General features: G+C 35.4%; 2 protein-coding genes across 9 annotated transcripts in view; one reads left to right on the top strand and one right to left on the bottom strand.

The window, feature by feature from the left end:
* ROCK2 (Rho associated coiled-coil containing protein kinase 2) overlaps positions 1-8,551 on the top strand; it is a 199,142-nt gene extending 190,591 nt beyond the window's left edge. For 5 of the 8 annotated variants that reach the window (XM_001381617.5, XM_007476249.3, XM_007476252.3 and 2 more), the window contains 2 exons: positions 3,472-3,593; positions 4,836-8,551. In XM_001381617.5, the coding sequence (XP_001381654.3) occupies positions 3,472-3,580 (109 nt within the window). In that variant the 3' untranslated portion in view covers positions 3,581-3,593; positions 4,836-8,551. The remainder of the gene's footprint in view (positions 1-3,471; positions 3,594-4,835) is intronic. The other 3 variants (XM_056813427.1, XM_007476251.3, XM_056813426.1) reach the window with 1 other exon arrangement.
* Positions 8,552-10,021: 1,470 nt separating this feature from the next.
* Positions 10,022-16,014, bottom strand: part of SLC66A3 (solute carrier family 66 member 3) — a 36,801-nt gene continuing 30,808 nt past the window's right edge. Inside the window, exons 6-7 of the mRNA XM_001381613.4 lie at positions 13,211-13,252; positions 10,022-11,100 (exon numbers count right to left, since the gene is read on the bottom strand). Coding sequence (XP_001381650.1) covers positions 11,009-11,100; positions 13,211-13,252 — 134 coding nt within the window. The 3' untranslated portion in view covers positions 10,022-11,008. The remainder of the gene's footprint in view (positions 11,101-13,210; positions 13,253-16,014) is intronic.

Genomic DNA, 16,014 nt, shown 5'->3' with positions numbered 1-16,014 from the left:
GCAGTTGAAGAAAGAGTCAGTAGATAGGGAAAGATTGAAAGTAGATGATAGAATGAGAAAGACAAGGGGCAATTTGTTGGGGAGACTAGGTAGAATATGGCATTCAGTTGAATGGACAACTCAAAGAATTTGTCAGAATATTTATCTGTGTCTTGAACAAATTTTTCAAATGAATAACAAATGGAACATGAAGACTAATTGCCTTTTAGAAAGTTAGTTTTGTTTTTGTTTTTAATGACCACAATTTTAAAAGATGGGTCTGAAAGAACTTCATCCCTTTAATACCAATAGAGTTCTGGTGGTGGTGTATGACTGTGTTAACCAGCTTTTATTAAGCATTTCCAGCACTGTGCTGAGTACTGGGGATACAACTTCCTCCCTTCCCCCTCCAAAAACAAAACAAAACAACAACTATCCCTGCACTCATGGGTCTTACATTTTAATATGGAGGGGGGAGGGGGAGGATAAATTTTGTAAATATAAGGTAATCTTATAATCAAAAGTACTACCAGACGGAGATGGAGATCTCTGGCAGACAGTAAAATCTGAGCTGAATCTTGAAAAAAGCCAGGAATCAAGTGAGGTAGAGCATTTCAGGAATGATGCACAGCCAGGGTCTCTGGAGATGAAGTGCAAGGAATAGCAAAGCCAATGTCACTGAGTTATAGAGTACAAGTAGTGAAGTAAAGACTGGAAAGGTAGGAAGTGTATCAGATTTTAAAAGATAGCAGGTTCTATATTTGATCTAGGAAAGTAATGGAAATCTACTGAAATTTGTTGGGGAGCAAGATATTAATCAGAGCTGTACTTTAGAAAGGTCACTTTGGAAGCTGAGAATGCATTGAAGTGAGAGGAAGCTTGAGGCAACAAGATCACAATTACTAGAAGTTGATTGTAAGGGTCTAGGCATGAAGAGATGATAACTTGCACCTGGGCAATGGCTATGTACAAAGAGGCAAGACCAGTACAATATATTGTGAAAGTTAAAAGCAAGAATGTTTGGCTACAAATTGGATGTGCCTGAGGTTAGTGTAAGTGAAGAGTTGCAAGATTAAAATACTGGGTGAGTACTGAGAGAAGTTGAACATTATAATATTTGAAGAACTAAAATTGAAGATCATGCAGAAGACAATGGAGAATACCCATGGCAAGTAGACTGTGGCACATTACAAATAATTATGAAGAAATAATATAAATGAATTTCTCAAGGAAACGTAGAACTGGGAAGGAAAAATGAGTTTGTCACCTAATAAGAGCAAGGGATAAACATATTATATGCTCAATTGATTTCTTATGATTGCAAGAGAACTTGAAGATCTCCCCACTCCCCCAACACATTGAGTGGATAATAATAAACACTAGTGGGCAGTGAGGTGGCTCAATGATTTGAGAACCAGACCCAGAGACAGGAAGTTGTGGGTTCAGATATGACATAAGACACTTCCTAGCTGTATGGCCCTGGGGAAATCACTTAACCCCCATTGCCTAACTCTTACCACTCTTCCACCTTGGAACTTATATATTGATTAAGAATTAGAATAATATAGTTTGACAGTTGAGATGCAGCAAGGCAGTCATATATATAGCTAGGAAAAAAAACCAAAAACTAGATTCAGAACCAGAAGACCTGGGATTGACTCCTAGCTCTGCTATTTACTATTTTTGCCATCTTGTACTAAATTATCTTTAAGGTTCCCTTCCAGTTCTAAATTTTATGATCTTATTAAGTTTTTCTAAGCTAATTGGATTAGAGAGGTAAGAGAAGGGAAAGAAGATAGAAAAGCATCCTCTCTTTTGTATTCATCATATATTTGCTTCATTTTCTCTACACACCTTTTTAAAATATGTTTGCTTGTGAATCCCTATGCATTCACTTTGATCTCTTTAGAGACCTATTTTTTCTCCTCTTTAGAATTTTATTCTTGGAAGGAATTCCCTCTATAGGAGGTTTTAGTTCATGAAATCCTAGGTATCATACCTTCCTATGAATCCTCAAAAATTTCTTCTCCCCAATTCTACATGGAATAACCACTTCCTCCCAGGATTCCCATTTCCATCCTAGTAACTAACCACTTCTGCCTTTTGTGAAGATGAAATCCAGAGTGGGATGTCCTCTTACGGGATGGAATTTTCCTGTACGTTTTAAAAAATTAAATAATCATTTAGACAGATTTTTAAAAGTATTAGCTATGCCACTACTGGCAAAGGGAACTCCAGTATTTTTCTAGAAAACAGATTTACTCCATCACTGTTGTGTCATTCTTCTGTGCCAGTTTCATGATCTATTTTTAGCACTCTTTTTGTCCAGGTATATTCTAGTTATGAGGTATATTCTAGTTATCACATCACTGTTATTTCCATTTTCATGTCATTTCCACTTTCATCCTCTTTAAAATTCTCTCTACTAGTAATTCTTCCTGTTGGATTTTGAATTTGCTCTTCCTAATATACAGTGCCATTCCATTCTTCTTTTTTTTTTAAATTTATCCTAATTCTTTTGAATAAATATCACCCTTTCAGAGCCATAGTCAATAGGTCGTATCCCAAGCCTCAGTTGGATCATGATCACAGGAACATGGATTTAGAAATGGAAAGGACCTTAGAAGCCATTGAATCCAACTCCTTTTCCTACCTTATTTTACAGATAAGTAAACTGAGGCACAGAAAGGTTAAGTGACTTGTCCAGGGTCACCCAGTTAGTATCACAGATGGGATTCGAAATCAGATCATCCTGAGTGTGTCTAGGGCCCTGTGTGCTATAGTTTATCTTGCCATGCTATATTTGTTTTGACATAGACATCAGGTTATCAGTTTACTGGTTCTTTTCTTGGATTTTGTAACTTGTGGGTATCACTACCACTGTTCTTTTTTATATCATTTATTTGTAATATTATTTAGGATTATTTTCTACCTCTCCCTTTTCAGTTTAAAGTCATTTGATACGGAACAGACTTAAAAAATTTCACTGGGGGACTAGACAGATGGTGAATTGACCAGTTGCAGCTGGTATCCAAAGACAATTCAAAATTGTCTTCAGAATATGCTATAGAATGAGTTCTTTGGTGATATTAGTTCTAATTCTTATATATTTGTAATAATTATTTAATATGGACACTGTAAGTGGCTACAAACTATTGCTATTTGGTACTATGCTTGTAAACAAAACAAAGTTTAAAAGTTTAAGGTTTTTTGTCCATTTTGGATCCAGCCCAGCACCTGACCCAGACATAAACATGACTCTAATTCAGAATTTATCTTAATTATAAGGGCAAAGGAAGAGAAAACAATTCCATGTAATGTTAAAAAAAATTCTCATATATTTTCTGTATGAATTTTATCCCTATTTTAAATTTTGAATGATAGAAGTGTTAAAGAAAATGCTTATAAGACAATCACATGTCATGATTTTATCATGGGGTCATTAAAATACAGAATATAGCCATGTGTAAATATGTAAACCTCCTGTTGCAGATTGCTTGATTTGGCTTTTAAGGACTGGGATTGGTCATTTGATGATATTGATGATGATGGTGGTGATGATGATGATGATGATGATGATGACGATGTTTTTGATTTCTGAAGAAATGAATGGGGTAATTCAAATGAGAAATGGATGGTTTCCTTTCTTCCTAGAGCATGTGGTTTGGATTTGGGCTTTTATATTCCCTAATCTTTTTTTTTTCCAATACTATTTAAAAGTTTTAAAGAGTTAAATTTCAGAAAATATTTCATTTGCATTTTTGGCATCAAATTTAAAAGTCAAATCATATACAGATATATTTGACAAATTTCAGTGTATTTGGCATGGCAATTTGGAGTAGAATCTCTAAAAAAGAAAGTAATTCAAGAACTCCTGCCATTCCAAATAAGTTCCTTTGAAGGGGCAAGTAAAATTGTTTCCTTCTATTTGCTGTTGAGTCCATCTGTGAAAATAGCATGTTTTGCCTCTCCCCTTTTCTTCAGACCTGCAAAGTTGAAACTGCAAGAGCTTTCCATTTCTTGATAATGCTATGAAATACCCTTTTCTGTCTTGGCTTATTTTGTAGTGGTGTGAAGTGTTTGCTGGCTTATTTTCTAATTCTATACTTGGAGAATAATTCAAGCAGTAATGCTGATTGTTCGGATTGCTGTCGTGGAAATATAAAGTACTCAAATAATCAGTACTATGTCTAAAAGGAAATAACTGTCATATTATCTTTTCAGCTGCTGCATAGTTTGGAAGAACTAGTACTAATTTTACAGTAACCATATATTGTCAAAATTATACATAGATTGATTAAAATTGGGCTATTTTCCCATACATTATTTTTTTTTAACCCTTACCTTCCATCTTAGAATCACTGTTGTGATTTGGTTTCAAGGTGGAAAAGTGGTATGGGCTAGGCAATGGGGTTTAAGTGACCTGCCCAGGGTCACACAGCTGGGAAGTGTCTGAGTCCAGATTTGAACCTTGGACTTCCTGCCTCTAGGCCTGGCTCTCAATCCACTGAGTCTCTCAGCTCCCCCTCTGGTTTATTTTGAAGTATATTTTTATATTGATTAGTTAACACTAATATAGCTTGTGTTGCCAGAATAAATTTTTCAAACCCATTGTTGCCACCACATGAATCCACAGCACTGCATCACTCTATAATGTGTTATGTTAGCATTGAGTGGCATTATGAAAATGAGAATTATGACCATTGATGGTAAGTTATACTTTTTTAAAGAAGGTATACATATAGTTGTGTGCTAGAATCTCTTCAATTAGTGGGCTCACAAGAATTTAGAGGTCACATTAGTTTGACAAGGTAGTTCCTGATAATGACAATCTTTTTTTATTTTTTTTTCCCCAGCTAACTGCCTTCTGTGAATGCAGTCACTATCCATGGTGATCATTTTCTTGCTGTTATGAACAAGACTGAAATGTGATAGCCCAAATTTATTAAATGAAAGAAAGAAGCTATATTTTCCTGAGAGAATGCTATATATATGATGTATACACACACATACATGCATATATATATATAATGACATACAGACACATGTATAATGTGTGTGTATATATATGTATATGTATATATAAATCAGTGGTTTACTTTTGGGAGGGTTGCAACATAAATCACTAATCTCAGAGAGATTTCCTCAGATCTTTTACTGTGACTGATTAAGCCAAGAATCAGTGGTAACAGAATAAAGATACTGTAGGGATCCCACTCCTCCAAAGTCTTGTTCTACAAAACTCTATTGGACAACACTACACTTCACAAGAGGACTGGGAAGAGTTGAAATAAAAGCAATTATCTTTCAGCTTCACTGGAGAGATTTCACCAGCATCTTAAGGTTACCAGAAGAACTGAGGATTGGGAAAGAACCTACTGTAGTGGAACAGACTGCATCCTTAAGAAGTGACCATTATACTGTGTGTGTGTGTGTGTGTGTGTATATATGTAGTACTGTAATACTGCAAGAGGATTTTTAAGACTTTCCACTTTATTTTTTATACACATCGATCAGATATCATTACTTATTGCAGTTGCAACTATGCACTTGTACAAAGCCATAATGTTAAAGTTGATATTACTCATTCATATATATCCCCAAAAGCTGCATGTCAATGTGTTTGAGCAGTTAATGTAAACTTTGAAATTAATCATATCAATTTAATATCGCTTCATGATGGGCAACCCTACTTTGCCATTTGAATGCCTTAATTTAAGTCCCTTACTTCCACCTCCCTTCCTGTACTGCTAAGTCTCAGCCCACTCTCTGTATGTAAAATGATAAGGGGAAAAAAAGTTTGCCAGCTCTTAGAATACAAATTGCTTTGTGGAAAAAAATAGAGCATTATTTTTACAAATAACAGTTATAGCAATGTCAGCCTGTTTTGAATGTATAGTGAATGGGATTGGGGGGAGGGGGGGCAAGAAAAGCATTGGTTACCAGAAACAACAATTGATAGTGTAAGAACTAACATAACTTCAATATGTCCTGGTAATTTTTCATCCAGCCCTTTTTACAAACCTCAGTATTATTCAGTGACTTCATATTACCCTTATTAAGTGCTATGAAGCTTTATTTTGCCTTGTTTGTATCCTGGCTCAATTTTATTTTTATTGGGGTGGGGAGTGTCATTTGTGACTATCTTTTACATTTTCACATACAATATAAGTATTCAAGAGTTATCACAAACTTTTTAAAAAATGAAAAAATACTGTAGATGTATCTGAAAAGTTTTATATACCATTCTCAAGGACATGGCTATGTGTGTTATTTCAGTTGTGTGCTAATGAGAACTGATCCTGGGAAGAAAGGGCCTAGAAGCACTAAATTTATTTTTTAAAAAATCAATCCTGTATAAAATATATATTTTATGAGGGTTCATTCGTGTTGTATTCATCACCATCCCAGAAAATTGCATGTTTTATACAACTACAGTATGCTACAATGTTTAAAATACTGAGTAAAGAAATTATGTAGCCTTTTATTGGTCTCTATGTATGTGTGTGTGTATATATATATAGTATATATATATAGTATATATATATATGTGTATGCATACAGGGAGAGTGTATATATGATAGTGTGATAATTAAACTACATTATCTAACATTTCAATGAAGGAAATAGACATTTCATTGTTCCTTTCTCTAGGGAAAATATAGAAATGTTTGGAAAATTAGGAACAGTTCTAAAACACTATCATGAAAGCTTAAGAGTGTGGCCTTTTAGCTCATCAATGTATGAAAACTAAATTCTCTTCTCTTCCTTTGCCCCCTTCCTCTCACCTTTAACAAAATTGATTTATGGAATCTGCACTCTTTCATGTTGGCTGTGGATCCTTAAAACTAGAATGTGCATGCCACTTCATTTTCAAGTATCGTTTGGTTTGTTGCAATCTAGTTTTAAAGCACAGCATGTTTTTAAAGTGTGAAAAAAATATATAAAATTTATATAGAGTAAATATTTCCATTCATTAGACTTGTTTAAATGAGACTGAATGCATAAATATTTTATATAAAGATTTTGTTACATTGTGGGAAGTTCTATCCTATTATTCTGAATTGGAGAGTATATATAAATATATATATTTTTAAATAAACTGTTTTAAGGTGAAATAGTTTTAAGTTTACACATGGTAATTGAAATATTTCAATATAGAAAGCAAAAGTGGGTGTTAAGCAAATTTTGGAAAATGTAAATAATTGAGAATATGAAGAATCATGACATCTCTTCTATACAGGGGGGAAATGTAAAGTTTCTGAAAATTAGACAATTCGCAAAGAAAAAAACTTCTCTCCCATGGAGATTTTCTAGATTTCATTTTATTGACAACGTAGAGGTTTATAAGGTTGGTTTCCCAAACAATTGACAAATTACTTTTTCCCTAATTATGATTCCACCTTTGGGTAAGAATTTACCATTTCCCCCTTTATAACCTTACATCATGCTTTTTGCATGCATATACCTATCCAAATGTTCTCTTTCCAGCAGTATGGCATTCCCTTAGCATATATACCTAGTTGTGTCCATCTCCATTTTCTTACTGTCCTGGGCAGTGCCCAGATTAAGCACTATGTGTATTAATCCCTTTTAAGCTATTCAGACAAAAAAGATTTTTAAAGATTTTTAAAATTTAAAAATATTTTAAAGTTCAAAGATTGCCTGGTGTATTTCTTTAGACAAGACTTCTATTATAGACACAAATAGTTCCCATGGACATAGGAATCAGGAAAGGCTAGGTAGGAAAGGAATCATATCAATATAATTTTTATCTGTAGATCAAATCTAAAGTATGCACCAAATTAGCATATTCTTTTATCCATCAGAAAGTAAAGGAGGCTAGAATCAACTGATGAATAATAGGCACACCAACAAATAAAAAATAAAGGGGAGCCTATATAAAAGCTGAGCCATAGTAGTCTTAAATGTCCTGAGTAATGCAACTTTTATGACAATATCTAACTTAAAAATCCTTAACAAGCATAAAATGTGTAGCCAAGGTACATTTTAGGAAAAAATGGTGCTGGTGATTATCAAGACTTCTGCTATCCTTGTAGAGGAGATAAGTATAACCAATTCATTGATTTTTTTTTAAATTGAGATTTACTTAAATAGTGGGTTCTATAAAGATTTTGCATGCCCAGGGTGCACTGGTCCAGGTACATCTGAATTTATAAATTAGTTTGGCTACCAGCATTTGGCTCCTCGCTCTTGCCTTGGGATTTTTGCAGTTTTTGGACCTCCCTAAATCCCCACCTGTTTTGTGAAGATACTGTAGAATGTTTTGTAAAGCACTTTGAAGAAGCACTGAGATGTTATGCTAAGGGGTTTGGCCCTGTCCTTTTGCCCCTCAGCTATGAATTTTATTGGGAATTGTTTTGAATGAATTATAATCATTACACAAATATTTGATCTGATACCTTTATTTTTCCCCTTCTAAACACCAAACCAAAAAAAACATAGCCCTCGAATTTCACTTTTGAAAACTTTTGTCGCATCTTTGTAGTATTGTGATTGTATCCTATGCCTGCTTTTGAAAAGAAAATTAAATAAAAGGAATTGATAAGTATGCATTTTCATACTTTTCCTGTGAAAGTATAATTCTGGAATGTTTCAGCTTCTTAAAGCTTACCACAGGAATTTTCCTTCAGTGAAAGATGGGTGTAGCAGACATGCTTCTAACTTAGGTAATAAAACCTAGGACTGTGCCTGGGAGACACATGGAAAAATATAAATCAGAATTTGTCATCTGTCCTTATGACCAGGCATTTTACTGGTTGTTTTGTCTTGTCTTTAATATACTCAAAATACTGGAAATCTGTCATATATGAAATTAATGAGAACAGGGAAAGGGAGCTTGGTCAGAAATAAACAGAGGGGTTCCAGGTTCTAGAATTCCTTAATTTGGATTAAAGTGGTTCCTTTTCTTAAAATCACAAAGGTAGCTAGATATATTTCTATGATGATAAATCCCTAAAGGCATCAATTCGATAGTAACTAAATTCAGACATGCCTCCTTTTCATTTGTGTGACCATAGGCAAATCATTTCACTTCTCCTTAGGTTCCTCACTTAGACCACAGAGATTCCCAGGGTGATTTGATTAAAGCACTTGCTTTGCAAACCATACTAACTTAAAAATATACTGACTTTTGTAACATCCTGTATAAGATTATCACAGATTATCAGTTATTTAGCACTGTGTCTTCATATACTTGGCACCATGGCACACTGGAAAGCACTATCTGTGGAGTCAGAAGACCCAGGTTCTACCTCTAACACTTTACCATGACACTCTGAGTAAGTCACTTAACTTGCCTGGATCTGTTTCCTCATTTATAAAATGAAAGACCTCTGAGATCCTTTTAAGCTCTATGATTCTTTAATTTCCAGTGGTTTTTTTTTTTCTCCTTCCTGTCCATTTGTGGTTCGGAGATTTGTATGTGACTGTTATTTGGATTTTGTTTTGATAATGGCCAAAGACCCTCCTTAAGTCCCCACTATAGTGACTCATTATTTCTTCTGCTAGGTAACAGTAACCCTTGACTCATACAATAGAAATCCAACTAGAAAGAATTCGCTCATAGACTATTTTGTGATTACAAAATATGTACAATTTGCCTGCAGGGGAGAAGTAGTTTTTAATATAAATAATAGCATCATGATTTAATTAAGGTCAGAATAAACAAAGAATGCTATTTCACCTGTTTAAGATATAGCATATTTTCTCTCTCTCTCTCTCTCTCTCTCTCGCTCACTTTTTTTTTTTTTGGTCTCACCATACTATTCTGAAAGGGCTGACAACTAATCAAATTTTAAAAGCTACCAATTACAGAATTCTCCTCAAATCTCCCAAAGATTTGCCAAAGGCTCAAAAAACACCACTTGGTTGACTGTATGTCTGTCTCCAAGAAGACAATCCTATCTAGAGCCAGAAGACATTATCTAGATGAGTAATGAAATTTATAGTATATCTATGCAGATCCTTAATATATGTCATGAACCCTCCCTCCAAAGACACAAAAGTATTAAGACTGGCCAGTGTTCAAAGTATGAATGTTTATTTTACATGCTAATTAAATTTAAACTTTTTTAACCAAATTTGTATACAAATAGTTAAAAGCAATATAGTTGTAATGAAAAACATGCCCCATTCCCATCTGAGTTAATTATAGGGTTAAATAAGAAGGAAAGATATAACCATGTCCAAATGGCAGCAATGGATAGTAGAAAGCTTATGTTTGAATCTTTGTCATGAATGCCCTTGTAATTTCATATTGCCTATATTCTAATACTGATTCTACCCTTTGGGCCAGTCTTCCCCTGAACCATGGGATCAATAAATTCCCTATTCATTCTATATCTTTGATTATAACCTTTTCTAGGTTGTGAAATGAAAGGTCCCTTCCACTTAAATCTTGTGTGCATGTATTTATTTTTTAAAAACTGAAATTGGTCTTGCCCAGCTGCATTAATTTCAAAATCCAGTGAAATGTTTCAAGTGTTCATTCAAATAATGGAAACCTTATGTGAAACCAGGCACCATTGTGAGATTGCCGTGTTGCAACTGTAATTTCATTATCCTTTAGGAACTGACCAGGGCACAGTGAGATTTTTAATAACAATTTATACAATTAAAGTGCTTCATTAGAAAGAAGAACCAAAGAGTTCTACCAGCCAAGGAGTTAAGCTACTACCTTAATCATAACTCTTTCTTCTCTGTGCCTCAGTTTCTCTATCAGTAAAATGAGAGATCTGGACTAGACCAATAAGCTCCCTTCTGGCTCTTAAATCTCTGGGATACAATTCCTGTGCAACCTCTTGTCCCTCAGGGGAAATGGAACAGCACATGCTTTGTAGCTTCAAGCTGAAAAGTAGAAAAATGTGATTAGATAATAAAGTTGTCACACTTCCATTATCATACTGATTTTAAAATCCAAACAACTTTACATCAGTCTTCTGCTGGAGAAAATAAGTTAATTCGCTTTTGTTCCAGTTTGAGTAATTTGCTCTGTGAGGATGCTCAGTTACTCATCCTTTGTAGTTGTCTTCCTGTAGCGAAGTATTGTAGCTGTTACCCATATATTTAGAGCCAGCATGATCAGGAAACGGACAAGAACTGAAATATAAAAATAATATAAACTATTAACAGTTTAAAATTGAAAAACCAAATCGTTTATTAAACCAAGCTTGCACATGCCCAGGGAAATGAACAGTCATGCTATAATGGCTGAGCCATCACAGGATCAGCCAGTCGGAGTGGCTTTATTGAGTCATCTATAGCCAGTAGCCCTGACTTGGATGCAATTCAGAACCACAAATTTTCAAAATAAATATCACATTATCTTAAGTTGAAAACATTTTTGGTTTTCAAATGTGGACGCTTCAAGAGGATTCAATTCCTCTGACTTTTTACTCTAGAGGGTGTGGATGCTTTTAAAAGCATATGAGTTAAAAGAGGCCTCACTTTAATGTTAGATTTTAAACATTCCTAAGCCATTGTTCACCTAGCACACAGATAGTCACAAAAAAAGTCACAAAACTTACATTAATTTGTGATGCTCACTCTTTGGTCCTCAGTTTCCTTTTTTGTAATATAAATATATATGATGTTATCTATATTGTAATATATATAAATTATAGAATGTTGAACTTAGAAGACCTGAGTTCAGATTCTACTTCAGTTATTCAGTGTGCCCTTGGATGAGTCACTTGACCTCTCTGAATCCATTTCCTCACAGGGAGTACAATAGTACTTACCTCATAGGAATTTTGTGAGTATCAAATAAGGCAATATGTAAAGTGTTTTGCAAACCTTAAAGTCCTATAAAAGTAAGATTTTTGCTAAATGTTTAGGGACCAGAGGTTAGTGCCCAGATTTAATAATCACCAGATATAATATATATCAACAGGATCAAAACATGCATCCTTAAAGATCAATGACATCTATAAAACCTTTAGCTGAGAAGAAACTGGCTGCTTAAACTCAGCCCACTGGGCTACAATGGATGTCAATAATGGTGAATTTCTAAGGAATAAATATTCTAAATGGCTTTGTGTGTGGTGGGGGGTACTTCATTGACTTCAATTTGCTCTTGGTCTTTCTGTTAGAATCATCTCTCAATGACCTGGGAAGCCGCCTTTGGTTCTCCTAATATTTCATAAGTACTAGTGCCATACTTGGGTTCTCTGTTCTCCCTCGTTTCCTGACATGTCCTTAATGACAAAACCTGTACTACTACTTCTCGTTTATTCCATAAATACTTAAGGAAATATAATTTCAGCTCAATTATCAACCACAACAGTTTTTCCCTTTTTCATTTTATTGTGAACTAAGCATTTGTGGGTCCCAAATCCAAGGAAGTCATTTATGAAGAATTAACCAAAAGACATAAAAATCATCAGGATACTGAACAACAGTAATTGAGGGAATAATCATCCTGAAAAGAGCTCTTCTCTCCCTCTCAGTCACTGTGACTTCACAGGACCTAGAGCAGAAAGGAGCTTAGAACAGAATTCAGAATGTCAAAGCTATAAAGAATATTAGAGAGTAGAAAGTCCAAACTCATTCCACACATAAGAAAATAGACCTAGAGGTGAAGCTACTTGTCTAGGGTTGAAATAAAGAGGAGAGAGAGCAGAGATTCACTTGAGTTCTCTGATCTCAAATCTAGTGCATCACCATGCTGCTAACCCTTTATTATATGCCAGAGAACACATTCCACAGGGGGAGGAGGAGGAAGAAGAAATTGGATGGCCCAAGCTCTCATTCTCTTCTTTCAGCAAAGTTACACACTTCCCTGAGGAGGACACAGGAGTTAAGGGCTGGCAGGGACCTTTAAGACAATCTAGGAAATCCTCTCATTTTGCAATGAAAAAGGGGATTGCAAGAGATCATATCTTTAGCTGGGGGCACAGCCTTCTCCATCTGGCCTTTTAATATATAAACTGATTAAAGTTCACAGCCCCAATAGCAGCTGCCTGAGACCAAGGAAAAGCGATCACAGTTTACTTATGTTTTACTCATTTACTCACAGTTTTAAATTATACAACAGACTCGAGTGAGCTAACAAACACCAGGGAGAGTTGTTCACATGCAGGGAGGGAAAGAGTATATTTCAGATGTGTTATGTGTGTGTTATTGTGACATAAAAGGTAAGTGTGTATCAAGGAGAAGGAGGCTTGGAGAGGGACGAGAGAGAGAAATGCTTACCCATAAGTTTACTTACCCATAAGATCCTGAGTGGTCATTAAAGTTGTTATTACTCTTGCTATAAGTGAAAGTAGTCAGAGTTATTTTCCTATCTTTGCAATATTTATTATAATGTACATGTTACACTAAGAATGACATGATTAAAATTCACTCTGAATGTTCAGCAGAAAGGTTCAAAGGACCTTAGAAATGTAATCTGAACAGTTGTACCCTTCCCCCATTTTTCAGAAGATAAATTTGCGGTTAAAATCTTAACAGCTGACACTGATATAGCTCTCCGAAAGCTCATGTGAGCCTCACAACATCCTGGAGAGTTATTAAGAATAAGTATTATCCTCATTTTACAGATAAGGACCCTATGACTCTGAGATGTCAAGTTATTTCCTTATAGTCACAGAGCTTCAAAGTGTCAGAGATGAGATTTGAATCCAGGGCTTCAGGATTCCCAGTCCCACATTCTATCCAATTTTTTCTGCATGATATTTTAAAGCAATTGGGAAGCAACTTTCATTTAATACCCACATGCAATGAGTAGACTTAAAGAACATTTGAAAGGAACTCTTCCATTTAATGATCATATTTCATTCTCTGATCGATGCCTTTCTGGTATGGTGCAGGGATGACCCTTCTCCACGACTGTAAGTTCTGGCGGGTCCTACCAACCTAGGAAGGCTGCCAGTAGCTTCACCAAAAGATTAGTCACAGGAGGCCACAGGAACTTAAAAATTATCAAATAAGGCAGAGAAAGGGTACATTGATGGAAGAAGCCCTCCACATCAATGAAATTACAGTCTCTTGGAAGAATATTTAAATTATTTATCTCCTCAGAGACAGTACCTTAAAGTCCATTGCCCAGGGAGGTAATGGAGTGAGAATTTCTATTTGCTTATTACCCTCCAGTTTAATGACATTGGAAAGTTTCTATTTCTCAATCATGACAGTCATTAAAGAGACCAGAAAAGTAATTTTTAAAAACAGCTGTGTGGTATAAATGGTATAATGCTTTATGAAGTGCCTTAGACCATTTTAAAGATGGAGGAAACAGGTCCAGATGGGGGGATATGAGTTCCACAAAGTCCCCATAGCTAAATCCACAGGCCACTGATGCCAACGCCAACACTTTTCCCATCATATCATGGCTGGCTCATCTTCATATCTTAACTTTAGTCTCCAACTTCATCTCCAATTCAACATCATTCATCCAATAAATGATTACTGATCACCCAACTAACCAGGCAGTCTAAAGCAGAAGAAAGAGAATGCCTGACTTGGAGTTTTTTGACCTGAATTTGAACCCTGGTTCCACTCCTTAAAAGCTATGTGTCCTTGAGCAAGAAGTCAAAAATCTCTGTTTCATCATCTACAAAATGGAGATAATGTTTACTCTGGATCCTTCACAGGAGTAAAATTTGGAAACCACCCTGTAAACTCTTGGGGCCCCACTGAAATGTAAGTTATCATCATGGTGTACCCAGCACTGGGCTAACATTACAGAAAGTATAAAATCTGGGCTCTGCCTTCAAACAGATTATAAATGACCCAAATCACAAATTTTTCTGAATATAATGTTCTAGCAGTAGTCATTTCTGGGCAGTTATTTACTTGACAATTTCTAAAGTGTTCTAACGTTGTGTTCACTTAATTCAGCAATCCTGTAATATACAAGTATTAGTGTTGACAACAAGAGTCTAACTAACCTAGCCCCAGGTTCTAATTCTTATCCCATCTTGATTCTCTAAAGTAACACTCAGCCAAAGACAAACCAAATTTCATGAAAATTTCATGACGCCATTCAGAGAAATGGCAGAGGACAATTAACAATGGGCCAGATCTTTGGAGGGAAGAATGTTCTAAAACCATTCTATCTCCTTGTTGCCAGAAAACAAAATCCTGCAGAACAGAATTTTCCTAAATCACTTTTGACCCTGAAACACTTCTGGGTTTGGACCATATGGAAGAAATTCATGAGTGCTAAGATGCATCTAGCGGTACTCATTTCTTCCCCAAATAGATAGCTAAGTGGAGGAAGTTTTGGAACCAAATCAGGCCTATTTTCAAAATGAAAAACTATCCCTTTAATAAGTACTTTTTTATGTTGACCTAATCCTAGTTAATGAGGCATTTAGGTGGCACAATGGAGAAAGCACCAGGCCTGGCGTCAAGAAGACTGAGTTCAAATGCAGCCCTGACGCTAATTAGCTGTATGTCCCTAGGCAAGTCACTTAACCCTATTTGTCTCAATTTCCTCATCTGTAAAATGAGCTAGAAATGGCAAAGCACTACAGAATCTTTGCCAAGAAAACCCCAAATAGGGTCACAGAGTTGGGCACAACTGTAAACGACTCAACAGCAATCAAAGTTAATATTCTAGAAAAGGAAAATATTGTTAGAGCTTCAGTACTATCTCATTAGAGTGCTTATTGAATCATGCAAAAGCCCAAAGTTCCTGTTCTTTTAGGCAACAAGGTAGATTGTATTCCAGCACTTAATAAATATATATTAATATGCAACATATATTACTTTATACAAAAGTAGATTTTGAGGAAAATCAAAGTGCCATTTGAGGGGAGGAGGGCAGGGAGTTCTTACACAGGGATCATAGCCATTCTATACCCTGAGCCCAAAGCTCTCTTACAGCTGAGTTTTACTTCTAGACAGAAATCTATTATTAAATAATAATACATGAATAGTACATGAACAAATTCATGTTCTAGACAGTACATGAATAAGAGGCAGCCTTGTGTAGTGCTGGACCTTGGGTCAGGGAGCCATGGGTTCAAATCCCCCTCACCTCAGCTACTGCTTACTAACTATATGTCC

This window comes from Monodelphis domestica, chromosome 1 (assembly GCF_027887165.1).
Source record: "Monodelphis domestica isolate mMonDom1 chromosome 1, mMonDom1.pri, whole genome shotgun sequence".
NCBI lineage: Eukaryota > Metazoa > Chordata > Mammalia > Didelphimorphia > Didelphidae > Monodelphis > Monodelphis domestica.
Note: the sequence above shows the minus strand (reverse complement) of the source record. Positions and strands in the feature narration are given on the sequence as shown.